The sequence below is a fragment of the Sander lucioperca genome, chromosome 5, assembly GCF_008315115.2.
Source record: "Sander lucioperca isolate FBNREF2018 chromosome 5, SLUC_FBN_1.2, whole genome shotgun sequence".
Taxonomy (NCBI): Eukaryota; Metazoa; Chordata; class Actinopteri; order Perciformes; family Percidae; genus Sander; species Sander lucioperca.
Window position 1 is genome coordinate 19,971,429 of NC_050177.1, and position 26,564 is coordinate 19,997,992.

Here is a 26,564-nt window from a genome sequence, read left to right on the forward strand (position 1 = left end):
TTCTAAAATTATACTGTTAAAAAATCTCAATATATCGCCTCACGCACAGTATCGAAATATATTGCAATATATTGAATCGTGACCCATGTATCGTGATACGTATCATATCGCCAGATTCTTGCCAATACACAGCCCTACATGTGCCACTAGTGTCTTAAACACATGTTTAGGGAAATTGGATCAATGTAGTCATCAAGAGTCATCTGCCCTGACTCATCTGGCTGCTCCTGGTCATATAGAAACTGTCTGAACACATTGTACACCATCTCCCTGCTCAGGGTTACGTTCCTCAGCTGATCCTGCTGCTCCTCAGGCATGACAAATGTCAGCTGGTAGTCAGCGATGACTGAACCGTTCCTGTGGTGAGAGTAAAGCACAAGTTCACACATTTTTTTCCCAGTAAAATGTAAAAATAGCAAAATCCACTTTATGTAGCAGGGGTGAAAATTTAAGTTCATTAATACTTAAGTGCAATGTGTGTTTACCTGAAAGCAGATATCTCAGCTTCGGAGAAGTATCGTCCCAGAGCAGGGGAGGATCTGTAGAGGCCAGCCAGCTGGGTGGGGCAGGTTGATACATGCAAAAGCAAACAATGACAGTTAAATATTTTTGACTGATGCTAACTTACTTTCACTTCACTGTGAGCTCTATTCTGCTGCTGAAGACCTTTTACATTCTCTGTAAGATATAAAAAAAACAGCTACAGGGCTTTCAGCAATTAAAACGTTTTACAATTTATTAATTGCCTTGCTGTGTACAATGCCCCTACATCTTCCCCCCAGTTGTTCTATATTTAGCCATTATACTGAATGCATCACGTCACTCGTCTCTATTCATGATGATAGGTGCGGTTGCTAGCTGAGGACTCATGCAATAGCAAAAGAAAGGGAGAAACACTGTATCCAAAAGCAAATCATACGTTTGTCAGCATATTCCACAATTTAAATATTTGTTCCTATATGCTGAGTTATAAATACAACCAGTTGAAATGAATTTATTAACCCTTGTGTTGTCCTCCCGGTAAAAAACCCAGTCTGGGTTCGGGGGGCAGGTTCACCACATTTAAGAGTAAACTTAAAACTCTCCTCTTTGAAAAAATGCTTATAGTTAGGGAGTGAGGAATTGCAACGTTCGCCTAGACCGGTGGGGGAGGGTGTTTAGCCACAGTCACAGCGCGCCCCCTCCCTATCTCTGCTTCTCAGCAACTCTTAATTATGCTGTTATAGTTTTAGACTGCCAGGGTTTCTTCCTTTGACACAGTGAGCTTCCCTCTCCTCTCTCTTTCCATTTGTGTGCATCCATGTCCCAGAAATGTTTGTTACTAACCTAGGTCTGGGGAGCTTATTCCCCGGAGTCCTTATGTTTTTTTTTGCCCAGCGTGTTTCCTTGGATTAGGGTGGCACCAAAATCATGGTTGCAGCTGTCGCCATGGTCCTGCTGCACTCCCTGCTACACCCTGCTACGCTCTCCGGTGCCCTGCTGCGTCCTGCTGTGCTCTGCCGTGCCCTGCTACATCCTGTAATGCCCTGCAGTGCCCTGCTATGCCATGAACTACTACGACTACTATTTGTAGTCACTGTTCCATTAACTTTATTGTGACTGTTATTGCCACTGTTCATCACACCCCCAACCACCACCATCATACACCGCCTACCAAGAGCCTGGGTCTGTCTGAGGTTTCTTCCTAAAAGAGAGTTTTTCATCGCCACTGTCGCACTAAATGCTTGCTCTTGGGGGAATTACTGGAATTGTTGGGTCTTTGTAAATTATAGAGTGTGGTCTAGACCTACTCTATCTGTAAAGATGCCTTTGAGAGAATCACAGACTGGTACATGTCAAAGTTTAGTCAGGATACTGTTATGAAACAATTTCCTTTTTTTCTCCAAATGCTATAAAATTGAATAAAACACCCACAACTAAACGAAAGTAGGGAACTGATAATTAATTATACTCCATAGTATACCATAAAAATCATCCATGTCATTTTTGTGCAATTTGCTTGAAAAAACCCAAATTTCTGATAAAGAATCTTTGAAAACGAGTCAAATTTGACCTGAGGACAACAGGAGGGTTAAGTTAAATATTTGAAATACAAGTCATAATTGGTGTACACCTTTTCTTGAAGGTGAGCAGCAAGTGTTTGGCTTTCATCAGAGGAACGGGTGGAAAGTTTCTCTGTGAAGACCAGATTGGGCAGTTGGAAGCTCCCATTGAAAGACCGAGGAACTTTAAACAACGAACTGTCAAAGTTCTCATCCTCGTCCTCGTGGATCACTGCTCAAAAAGAAAATTGGTCAAAATGGTGCTAAAAAGTAACTGCTGTATTGAAATGGTAATAAACATTATGTAATCATTAGCTTCTAAAATAGTCTACAGGCTCATTGCACAAAGTGTTGACGCATAATAACTTAGGGCGCGTTCCAGGTAACCCATAACTCATGTTTTCACAACCTTCTACCCTTGAAAGTGCCCTGGAACGGCAGTCAAACCCGTAACTTACTACTCGTGAACTCATACCAGTTACAGTTTTTGACGTCACACACACATAAATAACAATTGCGACCCCTGTTGATGCTGTACAGACGCCAGTGATTAACAGAGAGAAATAGAAATAAATAGACATAAATAGGCAACGTAAAGTAATTCCGCACATTGTAATCAAAACAATACAAATACAATTGTGCACTACTACAGGTTATGTTTATTAAATGAAGCCCAAAATACAGTATGTCGCAGACTAGCTAACGCTAGGTAACGCTAGCTAGAAGGGTTTGTCATTACTTTGCCTGGAACGCTACCAAGTCATGAGTCATGACTTGAAGTCGTAATTTACGGGCTTAAAAATTGTCTGGAACGCAGCATTACACTTTGACTTTCAGTTGGCCATGACTTAACGTTTGTGCTTTAAAAGTATGATAAGTTGCCTTGTTATTTATCAAAGTAAATTACATTTTCACCTGACTTTTCACTGTGTATGCACATATTCTTTAATAAATGGGGCATCATCTCACGCTCCCCAATATACAATATAATCATCGTGAAACCTTACCTGAACACAGGACCAGCGAGATTATTATCACAGCCAAGATGAGAACAAAGATGAAGATGATGACCATCCACACTTTGACTTTCTGGTAGACAACCTCATTCAGCTCTCTCTTTATCCTGTCCACGCAGCTGTTCTAAAAGGCATAATGAAATTGCTTTGTCAACATACTGTATGTAGGGCTGCAGTCTATGGGGGTTCAAGTTTGATACTTAGATTTTAGGTGGAGCATCACCTTAATGAGACATCATTCAAGAAATAACACTAACAGAGCATAACAAACAGGGCATGGATGGTAAATTAACTCAGTGAGTTACCACATAACAGAAACATGACACTTCCTTTATTCAGACATGGCCAAGAAACAACTCATTTGTAACTTCTTCTTCATACCTTTTGAGGAGTGTATGCATTTCCCAGATTGCTTTGAGCTTCTGCTGCATGGACCACCATCTCCCCATTACAACTGCTAGTCTGACAAAAAGACCCAGCAGACATATGTCACTTTCTTCCCTTTACCTACTATTATGGAATATCTAGGGATAGTGTCGATACGTTCACTTCCAGAAGCGCTGACAAAAGATGACTAAAACAAGTGGTTTCCACAGAAATGAGGGCTCGTTTTTTGCCTTTTACACAGAAATGGAAAATTAATTTGAAACAGAATACATGTGTCATTACATCTTGAACAAACTGTAAACCTGAACAAAGGAGCACAACCTTTGAGGGCAGCTCACCTGCACATTAAGCAGCATGTCTCTCTCTGTTGCATTAGGGATCCTGTAGGGCGCACCATCTACATCATCCTCTGCTGTCCCCTGTAGAAGCAGGCATATATAATATTACTATGAAATAGGGCACAATTAATCGCAATTATATCAAAACCACAATATGAACTAGTACAATATCCAAATCGCAGGGGGGTGCAATATTTGTTAAAGGCAAAATATGTGTCAAACCATTCTAAAATAAAGTATTGTGGTGCTGCAGAGACATCCCGGCCTACAAATCACATCCTACAGACTAAAGAAAAAATCTTTGTTTGGTACAGATCCTCGCAAAAAAATCACACTTCAATCATTCAATAGTTTTTCAATGAAAATGAGAATAATGATAAAAAAATGATCATTCCCTCCAATATCATGAATCATATCGCAATATCAGTCAAAATAATCGCAATTAGATATTTTCCTAATATCGTGCAGCCCTACTATGAAATGCTAAACATCACTAATTGTAACTTTTGTGCAAAAGTGATTATGATAAATGACTTAAGATTAGTTAATTTAGTTACCTAGGAAGAAAGTAAATTTAAAAGTAACAATACAGTATATGGTATGCCTCTAATTATTATCACAATTGTGTAGTATAAGATAATATTACAATGATTATTACTAGTAATAATATACTACTACTAATAGTAATAGATAGATAGATAAATACTTTGTTGAACCCCAAGGGGAAATTCAAGGTCCCAGTAGCTTAAAGACATCACACACAACATACACATACATCATAAACAGGATGATGAAATAATAAATCCACATGAACAATATGGACAATAAAGAAAAGATAATTAAAAAAATCCACATGAATGTATAAGCATGAGACGCTTGCAGTGACAGGGCAGGAACTGACCCTGTGATTCAGTATGCAATAATTATAATATCAATAATAATAGCCTAATAATAATAATCATATTTTTTTTCTTATTATAGAAGGACAGGCCACTAAACGTAAACTCACATATTCACTCCCTTATTAACTCACCTGTTCATGAGACAAATTTGATGCTCCATCGTTCCCATTGGTCTTGAAGAGCTGCAGCTCTATGTCATTTGTGAGATCCATGTTTCCTTGTGCCAAATGCCTGGCTGAAGTCACAACCACGGAAGTGCCTATTAGTTATTACTTCTTCAATCGCAACTGCACTGTCCGCCGGGCCATAAACGTCCCAGATGCGATTAAAAAAAAAAAAAATCCACAATTGGAAGTTTTTATTCCAGAGGAGGAAAAGTTAGTTCTTTCCCTGCTCGTCCGTCCGTTCCCGAGCCAGCCAGGTGAGTTCCTTGTAGTGTCGGTGCGGCTGACGTCAGAAGGCGTTGTCAAGTCAAGAAATCGGGAAACCGTCACGACGACTTGACATGGAACGACTCCGGAAGTCTGTAGCGATTCACAACCAGCCTGGTACTGTTAAATGGAAGTTAAATATAAGGAAACTGAGTGCAAACACAAGTATGCTCGCCCGGGTAAAGGTCTCGAGTATTTTAGGATTATTGAATATCTGACACGCATAGCCTATCGGGTCAAAATACCTTTTGGGGACGGTTTCCTTGCTCACATCATGTGAGTTATTTGTTTCTATTATTTTGTTTAAATTAATGTGAAAGTCAACATAAAAAAAGACATGTCAATTCAATTAAACATGAAAGTATACTTTTTAAAGTAAGGAGCATATTTACAGTGCACAACTCCTATAGATACCACCTGCTGCAACACAGTACAACAGTTTGAAAAGGACAGTAAAAATAGGATTGTGCATGAAGAAATTAGGTCTTTTCTTTGACAGGAGATACACATTCGAGTTTCAGTTTTAGGGTAAAAGTACCAATTACAGAGGATATAAATATATATTTGTTTTATCATTATTGCAGTTGCTGCAATTTTACATGGTCACCAGTAGAGGTCGACAGTTTTTTTTTACTAGATTTTCATACCCTACTAATAATGCCCTCGGGAACAAGCACATTTTCTCCTATAAGATCAGATCATATGTAGAGATATCAAAGTTATTTGATTTTATAAATACCCTGATGATTCCTCTAAAATCGTTTTTGTTCGATGGCTTTTGATTTTGAAGGCCCTGCATGCACACAGGCGTTATGTTAGTTATTATGATTAAACCTCAGGTTGAAATAGGGCAGAGCTACAGTGGAAAATGATGCGAGTCCATGAACTAGAGGAATTATCAAGGTGTAAATTGTCCTTCCTTAACAGGTGCAATGTCGATCAAAGCGTAGTTTCGAACTGCCAGTTTGTACACACAGACAGGCACAGCCCTGAGAAGATGTCTGATGGGTCATTTCATTAAGTCATTTCGATGGGAGCGTGCCTATGTTCCCACAGCCCTATGTTCCCACATTTCTAAGAATTTTTTTTGCAAGTGTTGTGTCAAAATTAGGTCCTATGTTCCCACAGTTCCCACATTTCTAAGATTTTTTTCAAAATTAGGCCCTATGTTCCCACATTTCCTTTTTCACAAATTTGTATCAGATTTGATCCCCCTAACCCTAAACAATGTTGTGGGAGGATAGGGCTTACATTTAAGGGAAATGTAGGAACACAAGACCTAATTTTGAAAATGTACTAGAAATGTGGGAACATAGGGCTGTGGGAACATAGGGCCTAATTTTAAGAAAAATCTAAGAAATGTGGGAACATAGGGCTGTGGGAATATAGGGCTGACCCCATTTCAATCACCTGAGTGGGTATTCTGGGAGGTGTGTAGGGGCTTTCAAATCTGCACTTTAGCAATGATATCACTTATCAGCATTGGCAACCCTCTATAAACCATTAAAGCCAACTTTTTTTTTTTTTTTTTTCTTTTTACACCTCATTTGACTGAAGACAGTCCTTTACGTTATACATTGTCTTTAGCAAACAATTGTCTCGGGATACACAGCATGACGTTTTTACGGACAGGCCTACCATATTCATTTACATTAATAATTTTGACTTATGATTCTTTCAACCCAAAAAATTGACCAAACACATGCAATGTCAAAAAAAAAATATTTTCCCTTTACAGAAGAAGGAAGCAGTTTATTTTCTTAACATTTCTGTGCATAATTGCTGAGGACCCGAGCCTCTCCACAGTAGCACTGTGATATTTTGTAGAATACAAATTAAAAGACAAGCGGAGAATTAGACCGATATACATCAAAGGAAAACTAGATAAGCAAAGTACATAATTTTCACCTAAAGTGAAAGGGATTTGGTAAGATGCCAGAAGATTGTATGTATCTGCTAATATATATATATATATATATATATATATATGAAATCTAATAATGTTTTGCTTTTTGTCAACCCAGCATTCAGTATTTCCAAAGTCCTTTGTACGTGACAGATACCTCTGACATGGAAGTGCACTCTTAACAATGTCTTTGATTTGCAAAGAAAAACAAGCTATTTGTCATAAAAACAGGAGTTTGGTCTTGCAGACTTGATACAATATGACACAAATACCTCTGCCTGATAATGGATACAGTATAAACTTATTATTCCATGTGCAGAGAACAGCTGCTTCTTCTAACTCTCCAGTGTTTATAGACCTGTTCAGTAAAACGGCCAGGAGAGGGCGACAGAGGGACTTAAAAAGATCAGGTATCAAGAAATTTAAAACCAATGAACTTTTTCTGAGGAGTTATTTTAAGAGTTCTCTTAATCAAAAGCACTGAATAACTTATTCATATATTTTTTTTTCTTAAAGTAAACATTCACAGTTCACACCGTGTCATTTCCTCCTTGGTGCTCGTCCCGAGACATCTCCTCTTTCCCGTTGGTTTCAACATTGCCCTCCATCTGCTGGGCAGTGCAAGGCTCTGAAGGCTGCTGTTCCTCCTCCAAAGCCTCAAAGTTCTGGGCTTGTTGTGCTTCCTGCTCCTTCTCTGAATCTCCGCTGTCATCTGGGTCACTTGCTACCTCATCCTCTGGTTTTTCACAGTCCCTGTCCTTCTCTTCAGCTTCTTTCAGATTTTCCAGCTGTCCGTAATCGAAAACCTGGTCCGTGTCCCCATTTTCTTTCGGGCTGTACAGTTCACATGGGGACAGTGCATTCCCAGAGGCTCTCTCCTCTCCAGCTGACCTCCTGTGCTGTCTCGTGGGCGGGCGCCTTTTGAATGATAGCCGTGCACGAGTCTGTGTGGAAAAGATGAGTAAGAACCAGCAGGGAATTAAGAATATGTACATACATTTTAAAAATCTCAAGGCAACTTAGATATTTAAGACAGCTAAGAACCTATATTCAATATCAATTTATTTAGATCATCAAATTATTTTCTATTAACTGTCCAAGTCTCTAGTCATATGCGTGAAAGCAATGCACAAAATGGTACCTAGGGACTCTACTGTAACTAGGCTAAGGGGATTACATCTTCAATCCCCCTTGCAGCAGTACTCATGCACTACAGGGGCATCTTGCGCCAGCTTATCCAAGGACTGCTTAACCAGAAGATATGCAGAACGCCCGCTGAGAGACACGTCAATGGGGACGGGGACCATGTGTCCGGCTGTGACGTCACGGCTCAGTCGGTGAATAGCATGAGAAACACTTCAGGGGCCTTAACGTGACAGCAGCTCATGTTTGTCATTTAGTGACATTTAGATTTAGTGATTTAGTAACCTCACATGTAAAAACTCATGTGAGTTTTTACATGTTTCAAAAATGCTTCCAAATGATCTGTGAGTAGAAAACAATCTAACTGGAAGAACATGATCTAGCGTGCTCATCAACATGATACTCAGTAATAGCACAAACTTGTCCAACTGCATTATAAAAAGGAGAGGATACTGTACGTTTACCTTGTTGATGCTCGGCAGCGGGGTGCCTTCAGGAGGGCTCTCAAAGCTGATTGGGTCCTCCTCTTCACTGGACAGATGTGAGCGCCGCAGGGTGGGGCTCAGGGGGCTTTGCGGGCTCCCGGGTGTGGTCGGGGACAACGGTGCTGGCTGGAGCTTGGCCTCGGGACTCTTGGGTGAAGGCAGCAGAGCAGTGGGTGACAAGGCAAGATTGGCCTACAGAGCAAAGGAAGATCCTGTAGCCTGGATACTATAATCTCCTTAGTACATTGTGTTCTAATGAAACCTAATCAACAATGTCCTTAATTACTGGAATTAAAGGTATTTACACAGCACTTTTTAAAATGAACATACTATAAACCTACAATGACAGTAAAACCTGAGATTGTCTCTGAGAATGAGCCATAGATTCAACATAAGAGTCATTCTATTAGGAAATATAAGTGAAGGAAAGATTAAACAATGTCATGTTGCTTTATACATGGGTATATATATATATATATATATATATATATATATATATATATATATATATATATATATATATATATATATATATATATATATATATATATATATATATACACACATACACATACACACACACACAAAGTAGGTATTATTTCTCCTTGAAATGTGTAACTTAGTTTGAAAATATAAGCATTATACAGGTGTGCACATCTCTCCTTCCTACTTTAAAAACTCACCCGCTAGAAGGACGGCCTGACATTCCATTTTAAGTGTCACAAACAACACCTGTCATATTCAGTCTGAGAACTAAAGTACATCAAATCTCGAGTTAGTCCCCAAATCACTGTTCAAGTTTAGAGGAGAGTGTCCTACCTCCACTGGGGAGAAGAGGAAGAGGGAGAATCGGCAGCCCTTTTGTCCCATGGCTGCCCACCGTGTGAATTGCTAACTAATGGAGCGATAGTGGCGAGTTCGAGCCTCACTAGAGGCTGAGTGGCCCATGATCCCATTAAATCATTAATCTGAGCAGATTGTGGCATCAGGGACAAGCCCTTCCCCTTTTTCTCAGCATGCAAACAGCTCAGTTACCAATGTCAACTGAACAGTGGGTGGCAGTAATGCTTTACACATCTCGATCTCTGGATTATGCAAACTCCTGACTACTTCTGCCTGTATACCACATCCTATAATAACACATCATTAGTGAGATAAGCATTTGTTTTGTTTCCCATTTCCTTCACAAAATATTCAAATGTAGCAAGACGGGTTTTTTTACCTGAAGTTTCTCAATGATGGAGGAGTTCTTCATCTTGATTTTAAAGGGATTTGGTGAGACAATAGTTTTCTGCTAGAGAACGCAGTCAGACCAGAATAAATGAAAAGACAACTTCACAAAATGTACACATTTTTGCACTGTTGTTGTGCTTTGTTACAATGTGCCATGCAAAGACATGTTAGTGTGGTTTGTTTGGTAGTCCTTTCTATGAAGAAAATCAGCAGTACTTTCCTAACACAACTTTCCCAATGTTTTAGGCAGAAAAAAAAAATAGATAAATTATGGATTTGGCAACAGTACACTGCCTAGTGTGTTGAAATTGTGAGGGTGCAATGAAAATGTAGAGTAAACAAATCCAAATCTGTTTTCTGGAGACTTCCTTTGTATATCAAGAAGACTGATTTATAGCACATGTATCAGTCAAGGAAGAACATTACTTACATCTGATTCTTCATTATCATCTTTTTGACTTTGCAACTTTAGGGAACACGGAGGTCTTCTTCGAAATGACAACTACAAAAAAGGGGAGACATTGTAAATAAAATCTGTAAGCACAAGCAGTCCATATATATATTCACCCACTTTACATTTAAGTATGAAAATAAACTATGTACATAATGTGGAGAGCTGTTTTTCTTGCCAGCTAGACACACTGGGTATATTATTGTATGGATACTGTAACAGTAACATATTTGATATAAATAAAGTACCTCGTTATTTGAGGTGGGCATTGGTAGAATGTGACCTTTGAACCTTCCAGCCAGCTCAGCCACAGATGGCTTGGATCCTGGAGAATCCTATTGGAAAAGAAAGACATTTAAACAGAATTGAAAAATACTTTATGCTAACAACAGTCTTGACACAGTTTGTCACATTTTAAAATGATGTATTGCCTCCCATATGTTGAGTGTAAAGTGTAACACTTTCAGACAGAATGCTAGTTTAAATGCATGTGAAGAAATATGCATAACATGCCTTTGCCCTGTTAGATGAGGCACAACAACTGAATGATGTTACTCAGGGCAGTAACTTGCTGACTAGAGAGCTAAAAAACCAATACATCTCACCAAGCATGACATGTGCAGAGAGCCATTTTGCACCTGAACAATGAGATGTTCTAAGATAAAGAACATGTTTCACTTCCCTCTTTTTGTAAAAAAAAGAAAATGCAGATGGATTGAGAAACACAGCAGGAAGGTTGGGGGGGGGGAAACAAAACAAAGAAAACTTGGGTTCAATGCTTTCCTTGGAGGAACTCACCCACTCATCTCTTCTCCTGCTAAGGAGCATATTTTGCGGGCTTGGACACAGGAAGTGAGCCCCTCTCTCCACAGCTGTTCAACATCACCCCGCAGCCTGTGACAGGAGGGACCTGTACTTGCAACCTCACACTGTTATCACTTCTTGGCCCCTTTACTTTCTGTCTCTCCCACTATTCCCAAGCTGATTGCTAAACTTCCCTCCTCTGCGCTGCCCTTTCATGACCATTAACTCACTCCACATATCTGTTTCCTACATGATAAGTTTGCTGATGGCTGCAGCCTGAAATGTGCACAAAATGAAAACACTCTAGTATGACACTTGTTTTCCAGGTTCCAGTCATTGGACCGTGAACAGGTCGAAGAAATTTGTTTACAACATGACGGCAGTCTGAGCTGTGCCAGCACTGTGCAGATTTCTCATGCATCATGTCACCATTTAATGATTTGCATTGTACAGTCACTGCTTTTGGTGCTTCTCCCGTTCTCTCTCTGGCTTTGATGCTACAGCTCATTTCCATCCTACTTTCATTGACCACTAAAAAGCTCATGCCTGTCCTCACAGCTGCCAATTGTGTCACATGTCCTGAGTGTGCACTCTCAGTTCCCCTCCCGCTCTGCAGTTTGAGCCGTAGCCCATGGAAACATGGATCTCCCAAGCTTCGCAGATACACACATTCCACATTTTAATCACAAGCTTTATTTTCCTCCCCCCCCCCTTATTCTCAACATGACCTCACCACCTTGCTCCCTCCACCCAAACGTATTACAGCATCAGCTAGCCCTGCAGTGCCTCTGTTAATTCTTCTCTCTGCGCCTCCTCTGTGTCTTAATCCAACATCCCAACCCTTTTCCTGAGTTCTCTTTTCTCAACCGTGATAAATAGTAATCACCAGGGACCACCCACCACCCACACCATTATTTTGTAACCTCTTAATTGTTTAACTCTTTCCTGCCCTTCAAAAACAAAGCCTCCTTCGGAGCACAAACTCCAGTCACAGCAGTGCAGGCAAAGGAAGTGACTTTGTTTGTTTGAATTGTTGCTCAAGTGTTTTGGGTGAAAAAAAAAAAAAAAAAAAATCAAGGTTCCCGTTTTCATGAAACTTTAAATGATACACGGGAGAAATGTCTACCAGTCCCCTCGAACATACAATCAATAAATTCTTTATTCTTTCCAGTGAGTTACTTCTTTTCCTGACACATGGTTTAATGTTATTTAAATTAAATTTTATAAAAATTTATATTTATGTATACGTTAGAGATGACCTCCGTAATGTTACTGTTAACTTGGTCATGTACAGCAAAGATGATATTTGGGCATTTTAGGCCTTTATTTATATAGGACAACTGAAGACATGAAAGGGGAGACAGAGGGGGAATGACATGCAGCAAATGGCCGCAGGGCGGAGTCGAACCCACGGCCCGCTGCTTCGAGGACTAAACCTCTATATATGGGCACTTGCTCTACCAGGTGAGCTACCCAGGCGCCCAGCAAAGATGATATTTAGACCAGTTAGTTTATTCTTCATATTTTGATTATTTTAGAAATGATCAGTTACTTGCAAAACGGACTTAAATACAACGTGAGAGCTATATGAAGATTTAAAAGGCGTCAGCAGCATTAACTATTCAACAACTTTCTAGTTTTAGAAGAAGTCATTTCAGATCCATTAATATCCTTCAATGCATCCTTTTGAAGAGAGCCCTAATCTTTAATTAGCTTCTTCATGCAGAATGAAAATAACGTCACACTCCATGGAAATACCTCCCCGACTTAAAATACACTGACCATGCATACAGTAGACAAGGTGATAGAAGCAGTTTTATTCATATTTAATGTGAAAGAACTGTAGGAATGTATTACAGTATCAAAACTTCCACTGTTACTTCAGAACTAGTCTAGCATAGCAAGTGACATACCCAGATGACATAGTAAGCTTTTTATCTGCTATAATTTAAAACAAGAACCTTTTTACAGAGGCATTGTCTTATGCAAAACATACAGTATAGGCAATGTATAAGGTATACTAATCTGAACTAATTAAATAATTAGTCTTTTAATTGAAAATATCGAGGCAAGCATCTTTTTCTCTCAGTTAAACTCAAATGATTTCACTGAGATGACTGAAGAGACACATTAATTCAATAAGCCATACAAGGCCTGCGGTTGGTTATCAGTATTGCGCTTTTTTAACTCAGCTGGGACCCCAAGCTCAGTGGAAGAGTGGGAATCTTTGGTTCACTGCAGTAGAGAGCAGGGCAAACTATTTCTGGGGCTCTAGGCCTGGGAAAAAGCCCCAGAACTGTGCAGGCAGCCTGGATCACAGCTCTGCTCTGTAACCCCTCAGCTCCTGAGAGAGTGAGAGTGTCCCTGGATATGCTAGACCACATCTGAAACATACTAATCTAGCATACAGAGCAATTGAGCATGTCTAAACAAGGAAACATTGAGAAAAAAAAAAAAAAACACTTCTTAAAAGCAGTACCCGAGCCATGTGATTCAAGTTCTCCAAAACCGGGCCTGTGTCGACACTAAAAAAGAAACAAGCTATTTCTGAACTCTGACTTCCATGGAAACAGATCCTTCAGACGTTGCTTGCTTACAGTTACACATACAGTACACACTAAAATGCGCCAAAACATTTGTATTCTTTAAATATGAAGAGCTTTTCCATTATTTAATAGCATGACAAAAAAGTCAATTCATGCTTGTAGAAAAACTGGCAGTCAAGGGAACCGTGGTAGCCTAGAGGATAGTAAAGTATTATAAATGAAATAATTTGCTGGTTTGAATCCCCAGGCCAGGTGTAAAAATGCATTGTGGTTAATTCACAGATAATACATTTGCAGTGCAAGACACGGGACACTACCGTGTGTCGATGCCTATATAACAAATCTTTTCTTGGGTCGTTTTCCCTCTCCAGAAACTCAAGGAGCCTCTGTAGTTACCACGGACAGCCTGCTGCCCTGTGAACACTGTTTCCACTCGAGTGGAGTATACATTAATACTGTTGAGGTACATTTTGCGCAATGCAGTGGAGCTGCTATGTGGCTGACTTTGGTGTCCCTGTAGTGCTGGTATCAAAAAGGACACAGCAATGCATTCTTCTTCTCCACCAATGTCACTAAATAATGCTGCTATCTCACAAGAAATTCTATACAAAGTGTCTCTAATTTAAATAACTGACAAATCAAGGTACTTCACCACATTGATGCACACATTTTGGAACCTAATATTAAAAAGGTGCAGTAGGTAAGACTTATAAAACTAACTTTCTGTCATATTTGCTGAAACTGATCCTATGTTCCAGTAGAACTACATGAAGCAGGTAATTAAAAAAAAAAAAAAAAATCCAGCTCCTCTGGCTCCACCTACAGCCTGTAGTGAGATTTACAAAAATCCACCGCTCCCTGTTCAGATGCACCAATCAGGGCCAGGGGGGGGTGTCTAACTGCGTGTCAGTCACTGCTCAGGCACACGCATTCATTCTCCCTTGTGGAAGGAGGGGCTTAGGAGACCGTTTTGGGCTTTAGCGGAAAGGGGGGGGGGGGGACTGAGAAGTTGTTGATGTTCAAATTTTTTGGCTAAGTCCTGGATCTGCACAATCCTACCTGAATCGATTTGATTCTGATCCACAAGGTCCCGATTCGATTACATTTCCGATTCCATATCAATTAGGTTAGGGACATTTCAGTTACAACACCAATCTTGCTTGGATATAAAACAGATTCTCAGAGAACGTATGCTGTAAATTGTACAAGGAAGAAGCAACCCTCAAAATATTTTAAATAATGAACCAGGTTAATGTTTACATTAAGATTTGACCCAAGGCGCATATTAAAAGATCGATTTCTGGATTTTATGAATCAATATCAGATCACTCAAACTAAAATTGATTTTTATTAAAGAATCTATTATTTTAACCCAGCCATAATGGCCACACCTGAAAAGACTGTGGTTTTCAGTGTGAATGTGTTGCAGGAAAAGTCTGATGGAGACACGAGGTTTTCTGTATGACCGGCAGATGTGGAAAGATAACACAGAGACAAACAGATCACACAAAGTCTGCTACTGTCTGTTCCTGTTATTCATATTTCCAGAGGCAGGGGAGAAGAAGCACATGATATAAGTCTAGTAAATCCTAACATATCTGCCTGATATAACGGGGTGGTCAGAGAGACAACAGGCCATGTATTCTACCATGGAGCTGATAAAGATGATGTCTGGTTCAGGATCTTTAACCCTTCTCTAGGAACTCTCAATCCTCATAAGCTCTCGCTGGTGCGCCCCACACACTGGAAATCTGGGAAAGTGAAGATAAATAAAAAACACCAAAGCACAGCTGTTGAGCTAGCGATTGTTCAAGGAGATCACCAAGGCTTCAGTTTGGGTCTGCAGACTTTGTTTTCACACGTCGGTGTGTTCTGCCAGGGGGGAAACCACCACAGTGAGCAGCGCCCTTCTGCCTACACTTGTTAAGTGGTACGAGAGCAGACAGCCACCTTCTCGCTCACTGGCTTTCCAGGAAAACATGATGTGGTTTTGGACGGACCTCATCTGAATATCTCATTTTTCCACTGCCCTTACTGGCACTTTGTTTGTGTGTTTTTACATGGGGGTTGTGTGTGTGTGTGTGTGTGTGTGTGTGTGTGTGTGTGTGTGTGTGTGTGTGTGTGTGTGTGTGAAGACTACAGAAGACCCTCAATCAGAGGGATGAGGTAAATGAACACCCTCATCTACCAGACATTACTGCCCCTGCCTCAAAGGAAATGGGAGGTGCTGCAGACACAGACTTGTACTGTAGGGTGGGAAAGCAAATATGTCATGAAATAATATGCATCCAGAGAAAAAAAAAAAAAAGGGAAATACATCCATATGATCTGAGAACAGAAAGCTGCCGATAAAGTTAAAATTCCAAAAGAAAGCCCACAAGACCGAAAATGTCTTTCTTAAATACAACAACAAACGAGTCAAGACCCCAAGAGGCTTTTTTCAGATATGCTATTTAACTGCAATGATCAAATTATGAAGATAGAGACCAGAGGGTTATTTCACAAAAGCAGAATTTAGAAATCCAGAAAAAAAGCGAGGCTCAACCTAGTCTAATCATTGCATCCTGGTTTTGTGCGTTTCACATTGGCCAAGCCAGGCTGATGAGGTGTGACTAGATCAAGTCAGGTGTAAGTTTCTTCAACAGACCGCAAGGTCGATCACAGACTTGCTGATGCTGAAATGGAGGAGAAATTGTCTTGTACTTTATATTACACCCATTGAGCAACAGCTACTAGTGGAAAGCTTACGAGGAAGTAAAGCATATAATATGTAAAGAAGGAATAACGGCCGCTATAATTACACAGTAAGAAAAAGTGTGGCAGACAATAGGAAATAGGAGAAGGCGGGGCAATGGAGAGTGAATGCTGAGTAAGAAAAGATAACATAAACTGTTAACAGCTCACAGCAGACAGTACGTCCTCCAAATGTTTGGAGCAAGAAAACCTTAATACAAGCATCTGTTGGGGATTCAACAGGGTGTTCCGGTATTCTCAACCACTCTGATCCAGCAATCACAAAGACAAAACCCACCTGGACAGTGGATCGGATAGTTGACGTGGAGGCTGAGTAGCACAGACATGGGATGACTTCATTCAGTGAAGCCCTGCACCTTCCCCGCTACAACGTAGCATCATTTCAGCTGATATACATCACCACCACAGGGTTTGACTTCTATTCATCCATAGCAGACTTAGGATATTGCAAACTTTAGGATCAAATATTCTATAACACTGAAAGAGACCATTCAACATAATGAGGAGTTGTTTATATTTTTATATATATATATATATATATATATATATATATATATATATATATATATATATATATATATATATATATATAGCGTACATTTTGCTGATAACACTTCTGTCTATTTACAGTAGTACATTTTTAATGCAGGACTTTTACTTGCTAATGGAGTATTTTTACATGCTGCTTTTACTGAAGTTAAGGATCTGGTTAGATTGGCTGTCCTTATGTATAATGGAAAGGCCACATGTCACAGTCCAGTTTCCAAGCCACTCTACTGACATTGTGGACTTCTCTATAGTTCTGAGTTGTCTTGGTTTCTCAAGAAAGTTCTCAATATTTCACAAAATGTTAAATGTGGGTTTGAAAGAATGGCCCATGCAATGTACAAGCAGCTTCTAGCTCTCGTTATGTTTGCACTCCTTTCTGCCAAAGAAGGAAATAAAGAGCATGGCTCGATGCCAAATTTAGAGGAGGGTGGTTGAGGAGGTGCAGGCAGTATAGGTTAACAGTGAGTTATAAAGTCATGATGATATTGTTTTTTTGGAGTTTCCACTTCCTGTCTGGTTCACTGTTCTTAAAATCCTGTCTGCACGTATCTCACGTTTGTAGACTTTAAAATACTGACTAAATTCAACATGTTTGACAATCTGCAGATGTCTCAGACAGCTTCAAGGCTGACTCAGGCTGCTTCAGCCTACATGTATCTATCAGTGACATAACTTTCTTGAAAGCCAACAGCATGTGTGTTTTTCTTTCACAGATCACAGTGTCCTCCTCACTATCTTGTCCGTAAAATAGTTCCCACCCAGGCTATCTCTCAGCGCCACACACTACTTCAGACTGAAAAAGGGGCAGGGTCTGACTGATAGGAGGATTCCGAGAAAAACACACTTCATGTATCGTGTGAGGGCCTGTAATGGCAACCAACTATAACAATGTTTAAGAAAATAACAACCACTTGTCTGCAATAAAAAGCAGCTAAGGAATTATGAGGCTTTATAAACCATTTGATTGGTCCTAAAAGGTGCACAAATTGTCCAACCAACCAAGCTTCCACACAACTACTTCGAAAGAGACTCGAGGAGATGTAAATACAGGCAACAAACCAATATATTGACAACACAACCACTATATTTTAGAATGGTATTTTACTGCAGGCGATATCACAGTTACTACAAACAATTTAAATGCTTCAGTCAGCAAGTTTGAGCACACTGCAATCTCCAAAGACAGTGAGCCTGGTGAAAATGTTTCAGGTTGTACCGTATGTCATCGCCTTCAGGGTACACAGCGCTGCTGAACCAGATTAAAGGGGAACTATGCAGTTTTTTTTAGCTTAATTTACCTTAACTGAACAGCTTCAGAGTCATTGGAATGGTTCTATGACTTTTTTTCGAGTTGAATGTGCCTGTGAGCTGAAAAACCACCCTTGCAACTTTCAGCCGGCGAGCCGCCAGCCTCAGTGTCAGGAAGTATCGCGTGATATCAGTTTACCTCGACCACAGGTCTTCTTCTCCTTAGCTTTTATTAGTGCATTTGTGACGCATTAACACCGCTTTCAATGTGCTTTAACGGCCGCTGCAGTCAACAGCAAAATAAATATCACCTTAGTCATTTATGTAGATCTGCAAAGATAAATCAATTAGTTGTCAACCCTAAAATAAAAAAAAAAATAAAAAAAAAAATAAAAAAAAATCGCCAAATATTTTGATAATCGATTAATCAGTTTGGGTCATCTTTAATTAAAAAAAAAAAGGTTCTCCAATTCCACCTTCCTAAAATATGAATATTTTCTAGTTTCTTTAACTAATCACTTAATCGAGAAAATAATTGACAGATTAACCAACAATGAAAATAATCCGTTAGTTGCAGCTCTATTTTAGTGCAAGTTTGAACTATTTTTTTTATGATGAGTGTAGGCTAGTTTCGCGTTGCCAGACCTTCTTCCACAGCACTGCGGATATCCGGCCTAAATGAGTGAAATCCAGCGGAATTTTCGTCGGCAACGGAGCAATCCCGGAAGTGGAACATAATGGATATAGACTAAGTGTAGGCTAACTTACATGGCAACAACAGTTCATTTTGCCCAAAACAAGTTTTAGTTTTCACACTGTTATCTGTTATCACCACTAAATTTCGGCTCTGTCGGGTAGAAACCTCGTATCTCCACATTTCATTTTTTTTTTTTTTTTTTTTTTTTCATAAATCAATACTATTGGTCACCCTTTACGTCGGTCTGTGGGTTTTACAAATACTTACACAGTGACGAGGTGATTTCATCTGAGGTCAATAGCTCAATTAAATGTTTTTAAATTGGCTTAAAACAACGGTTTTGGACATACAAGACAGCATGTTGCCAAACAGTGAAAAGAACTACTACTACTGTGAAATTCTGAATATTTATATATTATATATAATATCAATATCCAACTGATTTTGCAATTACCATATATTTTTGCCACTGCAAAGTGCTGGTTTCAGAAGACGACAGAGTTCCCGTATGTTGACAGAAACAATATCAGAGAAAGCTGATGTGGTTTGCAGGATGTTATGAAAAAAGCCACAACAGGAAGCATCAGCGGAAGCCAAATTAATGTCACATGAGATTCTGGTGGTTTGTCCTATCAATCAATATGTGCTCTTCATCCAGCTCATCTTATCATGCCTCAGAAGTGCTTTAAAATCGCACGACTTTAATGAATTGTATACGCTCTAAAATGAGATGACATTTACACATTTCATACACACTCTGAACACAGATCCAACCATAACTGCACCGTGACTTATAATGGGCTAAAGTTTCGTAGGCTTTCCTTGATGCTGATGCTTTTGCATTCCACTGAGCTTCACGGTCAGTTAGGTGTCTGTTTTACGTTAAGGCCAGAGTGAACCAGTCATACTGCTCTGAAACACACATAGTTCAATATACAGCCTCAGCAAACACCACAGACTGGATCTGTCACTTCATGTCCAGTTCAGATAAGCTCTGAACATACTAGCAGCAGATGTTTTTACCCTGTGTCATACTGTAATCACAAAAAGCTTCGAAGGACGCTACAGTACTGTTTTTATTTACCGTGAGTGACCCTGGACTATATACTGGTTCTAGGTTACTTACTGAAGTGCAAGTAGTAGTTGTAGTACAAGTAGTAGGGATAGAAGTATTGGTTTATAATAAAATTGATAACAATGCTTAACATAATAGTGTAGAGCTGCAAATCTTAATCCAGTCATTTAATCCATTCATTATTTGTCAACTATTAAAGGTCCAATGTGTAGGAGTTTCTCCCATTTAGCGTTGAGATCATATATCGCAATCAACTCTCTCACGTATTACAGCCACGGTAGCCTTCACGCTTCAAAAAGCAGGTCTCTTGCTCTTTTCAATCTCCTTTTTCTTTTTCTGGGCGAAGAAGAAGACTCCTGTTCCTGAAATTTGGATTTTGAATACGTGTGGTCATCCATGTTTCCTTCTTCAAACTTGCCGGGGCCGGGAAGCTACAATACCCATAAGCAGCACCTGTGAGTTTATCGTGTGACAGCGAAAACGCGAAAGGCGGAGCAGTATGTCCTGTATGTCCCTTACCGGCTAACGTATTTCAAGATGGCGCATGAATATGGAGCGTCTACCCCAGTTCATGCAAATGCAAATGTTAAATTTCAAGCCAAAAGGAATACTTGGAATTGATGGTGGTGGTAAATATTCATGAAAAAGGAGAAGTTTGTGAACGGGCAACACAGATTTTGATAATGAACAACTAAACTCGTTACACACTGGACCTTTAAATGAATCGCCAACTATTTTGATAATTGTTTAATCGGTTTGAGTCGGGTTTTTTTAAAAGAAAAAAAAAAAGCTCCATAAATGTGAATATTTTCTAGTTTCTTCACACCTCTGTGACAGTAAACTGAATATCTTTGAGTTGTGAACAAAACAAGACATTTTAGGACGTCATCTTGGGCTTTGGGAAACACTGATCAACATTTTTCACAATTTTTTAATTATTCATTTTACAGACCAAAACAACTAACCGAGAAAATAATTGACAGATTAATCCACCATTAAAATAATCGTTAGTTGCAGCCCTATAATAGTGGGACACTATTTAAATGACATGCGGCTGTAAAGCAAAATGGAAAAAAAACCTGACTCATTAGCAAACATCTGGCTGGTACAGAGTCCCTCTGTTATTGGTCTCTTAACTTTACTATGGATTACATAATAAATGTGCACACCATATGGTTGGCAAGGCAATCCAAAATACTCACTCCTATAGCTGTGGTGTTGTTTTTCCCATTAAAGGAAAACCACCACTCCCCTACTCCACAACCCAACACACAGGCAGTACAAATCCTCAGGTGCATGCACGCACGTCGTACACACAAACACACGCAAATGCACAAAAATTCCAATTTGTCATTTCACTAGCTTGCAAAACAGGAAACACAAAATTCAACAATTTCCATGCGGCAATCTCCTCTTAAGACTTGCTTGCTGCAGTTGTAAATCAATGTTTGCGAACATGAACAACTTTTAATAACAGAACCTATTAAACTAACAGGTGATGTCATCTAGGCCTGTCGCGATAGTCAATAAATCAATCGCACGATAAAAAAAATGAGCTTGATAATTTTTCCGGCCGCGATAATGTCTTTGTGTGGGGAGGCGGGACTCCTGGTGGTGGAGACAGTCGGACAAACACGCCGCTGTGGACTTGTCAGTCTCGCAAGCGGTTTCAGGAAAGGGCTGCATGTGTCCGACAATGCACAGAACATTAATGGTACAAGCCTACAGCTGTCCGTGGACACGGAAAGTGTGTCAGAGGTTCCCAGGCGGTGAACTGAGACTCCGTTAGCTGCTTGTCGGTCAACGGTTAATGATTGGTTATTTAATTTCATTGTGCTTTCTTTTGGAAGGCTGGCTGCCAAAAATCGCCACTTACCAGCTAATTAATTAGCCTGAGGTAAACGATAGCTATCAGTAAACAGAAGTGACGTGGCAGCTGTCATCTGGTGTGTGCGCCAGTTTTTGTGTGCGCCAGTGTTTGGGTGTGGGTGTGGGTGTGGGTGTGGGTATGTGGGTGTGGGTATGTGGGTGTGGGTGTGTGGGTGTCGGCCCGCCCCCGCGAAGCTCCGACCTGCAGACAGCAGAGGAGCAGAAGAAAGTAGCTGCACCTTCGCCAAAATGAAGACTGAAAAACAGAACTATTTTGATACAAACATTTATTCGCCATGTGGCAGATAGCCACATAGATATAGATAGATATAATTCATTAATTACATATTATTTAAATTTAATATGTAGTGTTTAATAAATAATTGTTAAATGTAGTACAGAATCTGTAGTCTATCGCACAAACACTCGAGGAATGCTGCAAACATTTGACAGCCAGTATGAATTGCCTGGGAGAACATACGTGTCACAAACGGTAATTCCACAACTGTACAACAGCGTGAAAGACAACATACTAAAAAGGAGATCAAAGACATATTGTGGATATTTAAAAGGTCTTCCAGTTCCAGTGTTAAATATTCTTTAGAAATACAAGTTCATTGATCTTTGAAAAGGTGTACCTGCATTATTATGCCATTATCATTATATTAGATGAAAATGGTCTCGGAACGATGATATTATTGTTTATCGCAATAATTTCTGGGACAATTTATCATCCAGCAAAATTTGTTATTGTGACAGGCCTAATGTCAAAGCATAAAGCCGAAGCAGCTTAAATAACGGTGAGTGCGAGACTGACTTTACAGGTTAGTTTAACGCTTGTTTACAGGTGCTTTAGGCAAAACGCAGCAAGCAAAAATCCCATCCGATCAAACTCAAACCAAGGCTGCAGCAGACAAAAGCCTCCCATTCCCAACAGCTAACATCTGGGAGAACTGATACATTTTGCACAAATTCATTTCAGGCGTCAGATTGTTTACTGTTGTAAATTCTCAGCAAACAGGAAACCAGTTGTGTCACATCAATTTTATCAACAGCAGCAACATACCAATTTCTTGTATGAATAAATCTGAGGTGAGAAATAGACCATGAAATCACTGAGTAATGCTTACATTTTAAACCCTTGGTTAGGTAGTCGTTCACCAAGATCAGATAGTTAAGAAGTGGCACGTAAGCACTCAGTTTAAATTTACATTGCAGAGCAGCTCATTGTCATCAGCCGCTCAATGACTTGCTAGGGCTAGGCTATTAGCTTCTAGTTAGAAACTGAGCTTGTGAGATCTGAGCTGGGTTTGTGAGAAAAAGCCAGAGTCACAAACAATAATAGTTGGAATTGGCATTCTCCATCTCAGTGTTCAGCTTGCTTGTACAGGTTCAACCTTATCAGATTGTTGTTGTTTTTTTTAACCTAAGAAAGCCCCCCGCTCTATCTTTTTTTTTATCATTCTTTCATCTTTTCCAGATTTGGGTGCAGTCCAAATTCTTTACTCTCAACTTTGGCAACAGGGGAAGAGGAATAAGGTCATAAATCCAAGCTGATCTGGTCTAAAGCCTATATCTGTGTCCTAACGTTGAGTGGTATAAAGTATGTGAGAGTAGTTCTGTGGCAGATTACTAATGTGCTCCCTCACGTGCTGTGGGGGAAGAAATGGGCGTTTCTCTTCCCATTTGCCACATGACTTTAAATACTTGAAAAAGATGTTAAAAGTTAGTAGGGAACATCTTGTTTTGGAGGGAGGAGGCCACAAACCTATGAGCAAACTGCGGGAAAAACAGACAGGCGTCTTATACCATGAAGAAGCACACTCTTCTTTTTTAGCTGCAAGTGGGTAAAGGCAGTTTGGCCTTTGAGAGGAGAAAGCATGGCTTGTCAGCTGAGGGTACGATGGGTGGGACATGGAGGATGTTCAGACTCACAAGCAAAATGCAGACTTACAGCGAAGACTAAATCAACTAATGACATTTACTTCACACTTGTATTACAGCGCACAAACACAGGCTCGTGACAGATGTTCTGTCAGCTCCATTTCCCTCCACTAACCCTGTGGTTACTTGTTATGAAGTCCTTACCACAAACCTACTTTTAAACCATATCAGCGTAAAGCTCAGACATACTGAGCATTCAGTATGCTGAGTGTTCAGCATACTGAACAGCCTATATAAGGTGTGTGTGTGTGTGTGTGTGTGTGTGTGTGTGTGTGTGTGTGTGTGTGTGTAACAGAACAACTACACCCTCAGGAAAGAGAAGTGCAGTCATCTTTTTAGAAAGTCTAAAATTCCGTCATAAAGACAACATGCAACTAGTCTATAACATTCACGCAAAATATAATAGATATCATAGCCAAAATTGTTTGTCATAAGTAAAAAATATAGTATTATATAAGATATCAAAGTTAAGAGGTAAACGCTGTAAAGATCAGGGACTTTAAGTGTGATGAGTAGTCAACACAACTACACGTGCATTTCATCTGTTAAACGTTTTCACAGACAGGCCCTAGTCCTTCCAGAAATATCACAGTAGTAACACAGACCACACAGTTACTCACTGAGCTCCAATGATGTAATGTTTCAATTTCAACCACACATGGCTGCACAAATCCACATTCAATGTTAAAAACATCTGTTCAAGTTGCCTTAAAGTACAGGCTACAGCAGAAAAGTAGCCTCAGAGTCCCAGAGTTGTTACCTCCATCCTGGGGAATGTGCCAGAGATCGTCCCCTCCTGCTTGTTTTCTGTTTGTCGGCCTCTTGGAGCAAACTGCCTGCTAGTTGTGAAGAGACTGAGGAGCGCAGCGGGGACCGACACAACTCTGTGTTTATATCTGGAGCCAAATGAGCTCATGGACGAGCAGGAGGAGTGGACAACTTTTACGCGCATTTGACTCAGTCAGCACTGTCAAGTCAGTCAGGTTAAAAAATACTACTTCTGCTACAGACTTTCAAAATAAAAGAATAAAAACTGGAACGTTGCACTTGCACTGCTACAGTTTTTATATTACTATGTTTACATTATTCTCTTATATTGTCCATATTTAATGCTGGTCTCTAGACTTTATCCTTGCACTATTGGACCTATTTGCACTACCACCATGACACACACTCTCATACTGAATCACAGGGTCAGTTCCTGGCCTGTCACTGCAAAAGCGTCTCATGCTTATACATTCCTTAGTACATTCATGTGGATTTTTTATTTTTTTATTTTATTTTATTTTATTTAGTATTTTTTCTTTTATTGTCCATGCTATTCATGTGGATTTGCTTTTTTATCATCCTGTTTATGATGTGTGTGTATGTTGTGTGTGATGTCTTTAAGCTACTGGGACCTTGAATTTCCCCTTGGGGATCAATAAAGTATCTATCTATCTATCTATCTATCTATTAAACTTCTGGGGCCTACATAGTTTTTATTTATTTATTCTTTAAGTTGGGAAGTTTGGCAGATGCAAACTGGAATTAAAAATTAGATAGCATTTTAACATATATAAATATATATGGAGCTTTAACGCTCAATGCACGGCAGAAATCATAATTGCATGAAAAATGGGGCAAAAACTTTGTTTGTCTCACTAAACTTTTCAGTCAATTTAGCAATCAATCATAGCTGCAGGTCTGCTATCTATGAGCCAAAACTTTCATGCACAGATGTTTTACTCCTGGCCACAACCAAATGAATTAAGTCCCATGTATTTAGCCTTTGTCAGCAAACTGCTGCTGTGACATTATTGATTAAAATGTGGCCATATAAGCAACACTTTGAAAATTTCAATCCACAGAGTGTATGTAGTGTGCAGTGTAGCACCAGATTTCAGCCCAATGTAACTTTTAGATAACAGACAAACTTTTCTATTAACCGTTTCAAACCTTATATGTACTTTCACCTGGAAAGTACATTTAGGGAAAGTACATATATGATATCTATTTTATAGCTAGAATTTCCCTCCATGCTTACAAATATTTATACTTTTATTTTGAAGGCAGTATTTTTGTAAATGGCTGTCTGTTTTGACTCAGCTGTGTGAGGTGGGGCATCACCAACCACAGCAGTGTGTGTATAATTGTGCTGTGCATAGAAACCTACAGTATGGGGGTTGAGTTTAGCTATTTAGCTGGTACTTCACAGTATGTTCACCCTGATAAAAAAACATCTATTTAATATTCCTTTAGGCACTTGTGTGCCTGGTTTCTTTATATGACTTATATTTTTCATATTCTATGATGTCATTAAAACTTCCCTACAATTCCTGCAGGGTCTCTAAAACTTCATTTGACTGAATTAGAAAAATTAGACCAACTTAAAAACACAACATCCTCAATATCTACAAGCAAACACATGAGTTCAAAGGTCAGGACATTCAGCCCTGATAATAGTTAAATGCAAATTATTCCTGTCTAGTCTAATTTAATGTAATGAAAGAAATGTGAGGATAAAGGAGTTTTCATGCGTGAACCATATACCAAAAAAAACCATATATCTGAAATGCCTAAGCCTCACCTGCACCTGCAACTATGTTAACACGTGCATTGCAAGAGTTAGCTTTCGTTGTCACACATTTCTAATGCATCTTCTTCTGAATGTACTGCAAGTTGCAGATTCTCTGTTTTTTTCCTATGATGCAAGTCCAGGACACTCACAGGCAAACATGTGAAATTGTATACTATATATATTA

At 39.5% G+C, this 26,564-nt stretch overlaps 2 protein-coding genes across 7 annotated transcripts; both read right to left on the reverse strand.

Moving 5' to 3' along the window:
* Positions 1 to 39: 39 nt before the first annotated feature.
* Positions 40 to 5,272, reverse strand: LOC116048401 (TPA-induced transmembrane protein homolog). Of its 3 annotated transcripts, none has more exons than XM_031297513.2 (7): positions 4,817 to 5,272; positions 3,784 to 3,864; positions 3,440 to 3,520; positions 3,050 to 3,182; positions 2,114 to 2,274; positions 486 to 556; positions 40 to 357 (listed from the first exon to the last, which is right to left on the reverse strand). In XM_031297513.2, the coding sequence occupies exons 1-7, from the start codon at positions 4,895 to 4,897 to the stop codon at positions 147 to 149; spliced, it is 819 nt and encodes a 272-aa protein (XP_031153373.1). In that variant the 5' UTR covers positions 4,898 to 5,272; the 3' UTR covers positions 40 to 146. The 3 variants fall into 3 exon arrangements, with proteins under 3 accessions (XP_031153373.1, XP_031153374.1, XP_031153372.1); XM_031297512.2 differs by having other exon boundaries at positions 41 to 357; positions 3,440 to 3,530; positions 3,794 to 3,864; XM_031297514.2 differs by lacking the exon at positions 3,440 to 3,520.
* Positions 5,273 to 6,852: 1,580 nt separating this feature from the next.
* Positions 6,853 to 24,805, reverse strand: zgc:153184 (uncharacterized protein LOC751652 homolog). 4 transcript variants are annotated; one of them, XM_031297511.2, is made up of 6 exons: positions 24,581 to 24,805; positions 10,583 to 10,669; positions 10,314 to 10,385; positions 9,873 to 9,941; positions 8,630 to 8,797; positions 6,853 to 7,966 (listed from the first exon to the last, which is right to left on the reverse strand). In XM_031297511.2, the coding sequence occupies exons 1-6, from the start codon at positions 24,770 to 24,772 to the stop codon at positions 7,553 to 7,555; spliced, it is 1,002 nt and encodes a 333-aa protein (XP_031153371.1). In that variant the 5' UTR covers positions 24,773 to 24,805; the 3' UTR covers positions 6,853 to 7,552. The 4 variants fall into 4 exon arrangements, with proteins under 4 accessions (XP_031153371.1, XP_031153368.1, XP_031153370.1 ...); XM_031297508.2 differs by having other exon boundaries at positions 8,630 to 8,842; XM_031297510.2 differs by having other exon boundaries at positions 9,873 to 9,944.
* Between the last annotated feature and the right edge of the window lie 1,759 nt (positions 24,806 to 26,564).

What these genes read in the sequence shown, in the direction of transcription:
- LOC116048401 (XM_031297513.2), bottom strand. Translation starts at nt 4,897, where the DNA reads ATGGATCTCACAAATGACATAGAGCTGCAGCTCTTCAAGACCAATGGG. An exon ending in CAAATTTGTCTCATGAACAG is followed by an intron (nt 3,865 to 4,816) that starts GTGAGTTAATAA and finishes CTGCTTCTACAG; the next exon opens with GGGACAGCAGAGGATGATGT. An exon ending in ATGCATACACTCCTCAAAAG is followed by an intron (nt 3,183 to 3,439) that starts GTATGAAGAAGA and finishes TATGCCTTTTAG; the next exon opens with AACAGCTGCGTGGACAGGAT.
- zgc:153184 (XM_031297507.2), bottom strand. Translation starts at nt 24,772, where the DNA reads ATGCGCGTAAAAGTTGTCCACTCCTCCTGCTCGTCCATGAGCTCATTT. An exon ending in TGCCCACCTCAAATAACGAG is followed by an intron (nt 10,386 to 10,582) that starts GTACTTTATTTA and finishes CCTTTTTTGTAG; the next exon opens with TTGTCATTTCGAAGAAGACC. An exon ending in CCATCATTGAGAAACTTCAG is followed by an intron (nt 8,843 to 9,872) that starts GTAAAAAAACCC and finishes TTTGCTCTGTAG; the next exon opens with GCCAATCTTGCCTTGTCACC.